At 41.9% G+C, this 2218-nt stretch overlaps 1 protein-coding gene across 1 annotated transcript; it reads left to right on the forward strand.

Moving 5' to 3' along the window:
- The first annotated feature begins 787 nt into the window (after nucleotides 1-787).
- Nucleotides 788-1597, forward strand: LOC121854005 (serine/threonine-protein kinase 17B-like). Its single transcript, XM_042348393.1, has one exon. The coding sequence runs from the start codon at nucleotides 788-790 to the stop codon at nucleotides 1595-1597; it is 810 nt and encodes a 269-aa protein (XP_042204327.1).
- Nucleotides 1598-2218: the final 621 nt, after the last annotated feature.

A 2218-nucleotide genomic window follows, 5' to 3' on the forward strand; every position in this document is an offset into this window, starting at 1 on the left:
CAGAGGTCATGTTATCCAAACTACACCATCAAAAGTGCAACAGACGAAGCTCGACTAATCTTAACTATTATCACACCTAATCTTCACTACATTTCATATCATCTTCACTACACTTCACATCATCTTCACTACACTCCATATCATCTTCAGTACACTTCATATCATCTTCACTACACTTCACCTCATCTTCACTACACTTCACCTCATCTTCACTACACTTCACCTCATCTTCACTACACTTCACCTCATCTTCACTACACTTCACATCATCTTCACTACACTTCACATCATCTTCACTACACTTCACCTCATCTTCACTACACTTCACCTCATCTTCACTACACTTCACATCATCTTCACTACACTTCACATCATCTTCACTACACTTCACATCATCTTCCCTACACTTCACCTCATCTTCACTACACTTCACCTCATCTTCACTACACTTCACATCATCTTCACTACACTTCACATCATCTTCACTACACTTCACATCATCTTCACTACACTTCACATCATCTTCACTACAATTCACCTTATTCTCACTACACTTCACCTTAATCTCACTACAATTCACCTTATTCTCACTACACTTCACCTTAATCTCACTACAATTCACCTTATTCTCACTACACTTCGCCTCATCTTTACTCTCCTACACTACAGTACACTTCACTCTATACTATAGCAAAGTTCCAACCTGTCTTTTTCACACCTTTTTTAACTTTCTAAGCCAATTTTACTTTCATGTCCATCATCGCTGCTGTGAGTCAGTAAAACCAAAATGACTTTCTCTACTGTTTACGAAGAATCTTTCATCGACCGGGTGTATGACACCTGTGAGGAGCACCGCGTAACAATCATCGACACTCTCATCTGCGAGAGTATGATTCTCAAACGGCAACCCCAATACCTGGGCTCAGGGTCCTCTGGCCACAGTTTTGCAGTACAAGTTGGCCATCAACGATGGGTCTTAAAGCAGTACTACGACGACCCGGTCGTGCAAGACATAATGCTAAGAGAGATCGTTCAGCTCTCCTCCGTGCAGAACTTCCCTTGCGTCCAGCGTCTGGTTGGCGTAGTTCCCGAGTACCTCACCATTGTGACGCAGTACGCCGGCGAACCCCTCCACACCTGCATCACCAAAAAACTCTACTCACCAAACGAGTTCATCTCGATCATGCAGCAGGTGCTCAACGCCGTCAAATATCTGCACAGTAAACACATCCTCCACCTGAATCTCAAGCCTGCCAAAATATGTATACTCCGAGACAAAGAAGGCGACCTACGGGCCACCCTGATCGACTTCGGGTCTTCACACCCAGCTGGTGATTGCATACAATATTGGGACAACTCACCAACAACATACCCGTCTACAGACCCACAGCTGTTCAACGGAGAGCCTTGCCACCCTACCAACGATATCTATAGCTTTGGCTGGATGCTGGCCACGCTGTTGCCACACGTGCTAGAAAACAAAATCCCCGAAAACCTTGACTTATGGGCGAAAGGTGCCCAACATAAGGACTCAAAAAAGAGGCCAACCCTACTAGAATTGTCGAACCTCCTTCAGTGTGTATCGTTCAGACACTGAAGAGAGAGGCTCAGGCTGCCCAAGACTCAGCTGTCAACAAGATGGCCTCTCAATTATGTTTGAGACTAAAACATGTAAGGATTTTTTATTTTTTGTTTTCATTATTTTTTTTTACGGAAGTAGCTCACCAAGGCACAAAAAAAAAAATAATAACAATAAGATAAAAAAAATTAATAGTGAGAAACAATACATGTACAGCATGTTATGTTGTTAGAGTAAGAGAAACAATTGAAACCCTGCACTTATGTATAAATGAGACAAAAAGTCAGATAAAAAACCTGGGACTTGGTCACATCTGGCAGCAGGGTCTACCATTGGACAACACTTTATGCTTCCAAGATCTTCCCAGTACCTCCCTGTCTACTACCTCATGTATATTGTTATTCATTAAAAATAAACTTTATGCTATAACTTGTGTGTATTTTGCCTTAGTCTATATATCTATATAAAACAAAGAAGTCTGTCTGTTTGTTTGTGTGTGTGTTTGTGTGTGTGTTTGTGTGTGTGTGTGTGTGTGTGTCCGCAAGAGAATCTCGGAAACTACTTTAGCGATTTTTAGTGATGATGGGTGGTGTTATATGTAGTGATGATGGATGGTGTTATATGTAGTGATGATGGATG

This window comes from Homarus americanus, unplaced genomic scaffold, assembly GCF_018991925.1.
Source record: "Homarus americanus isolate GMGI-L3 unplaced genomic scaffold, GMGI_Hamer_2.0 scaffold46057, whole genome shotgun sequence".
Classification (NCBI taxonomy): Eukaryota; Metazoa; Arthropoda; class Malacostraca; order Decapoda; family Nephropidae; genus Homarus; species Homarus americanus.

Bases quoted from the DNA above. Each gene is read 5' to 3' on its own strand.
- LOC121854005 (XM_042348393.1), top strand. From the start codon at position 788: ATGACTTTCTCTACTGTTTACGAAGAATCTTTCATCGACCGGGTGTAT.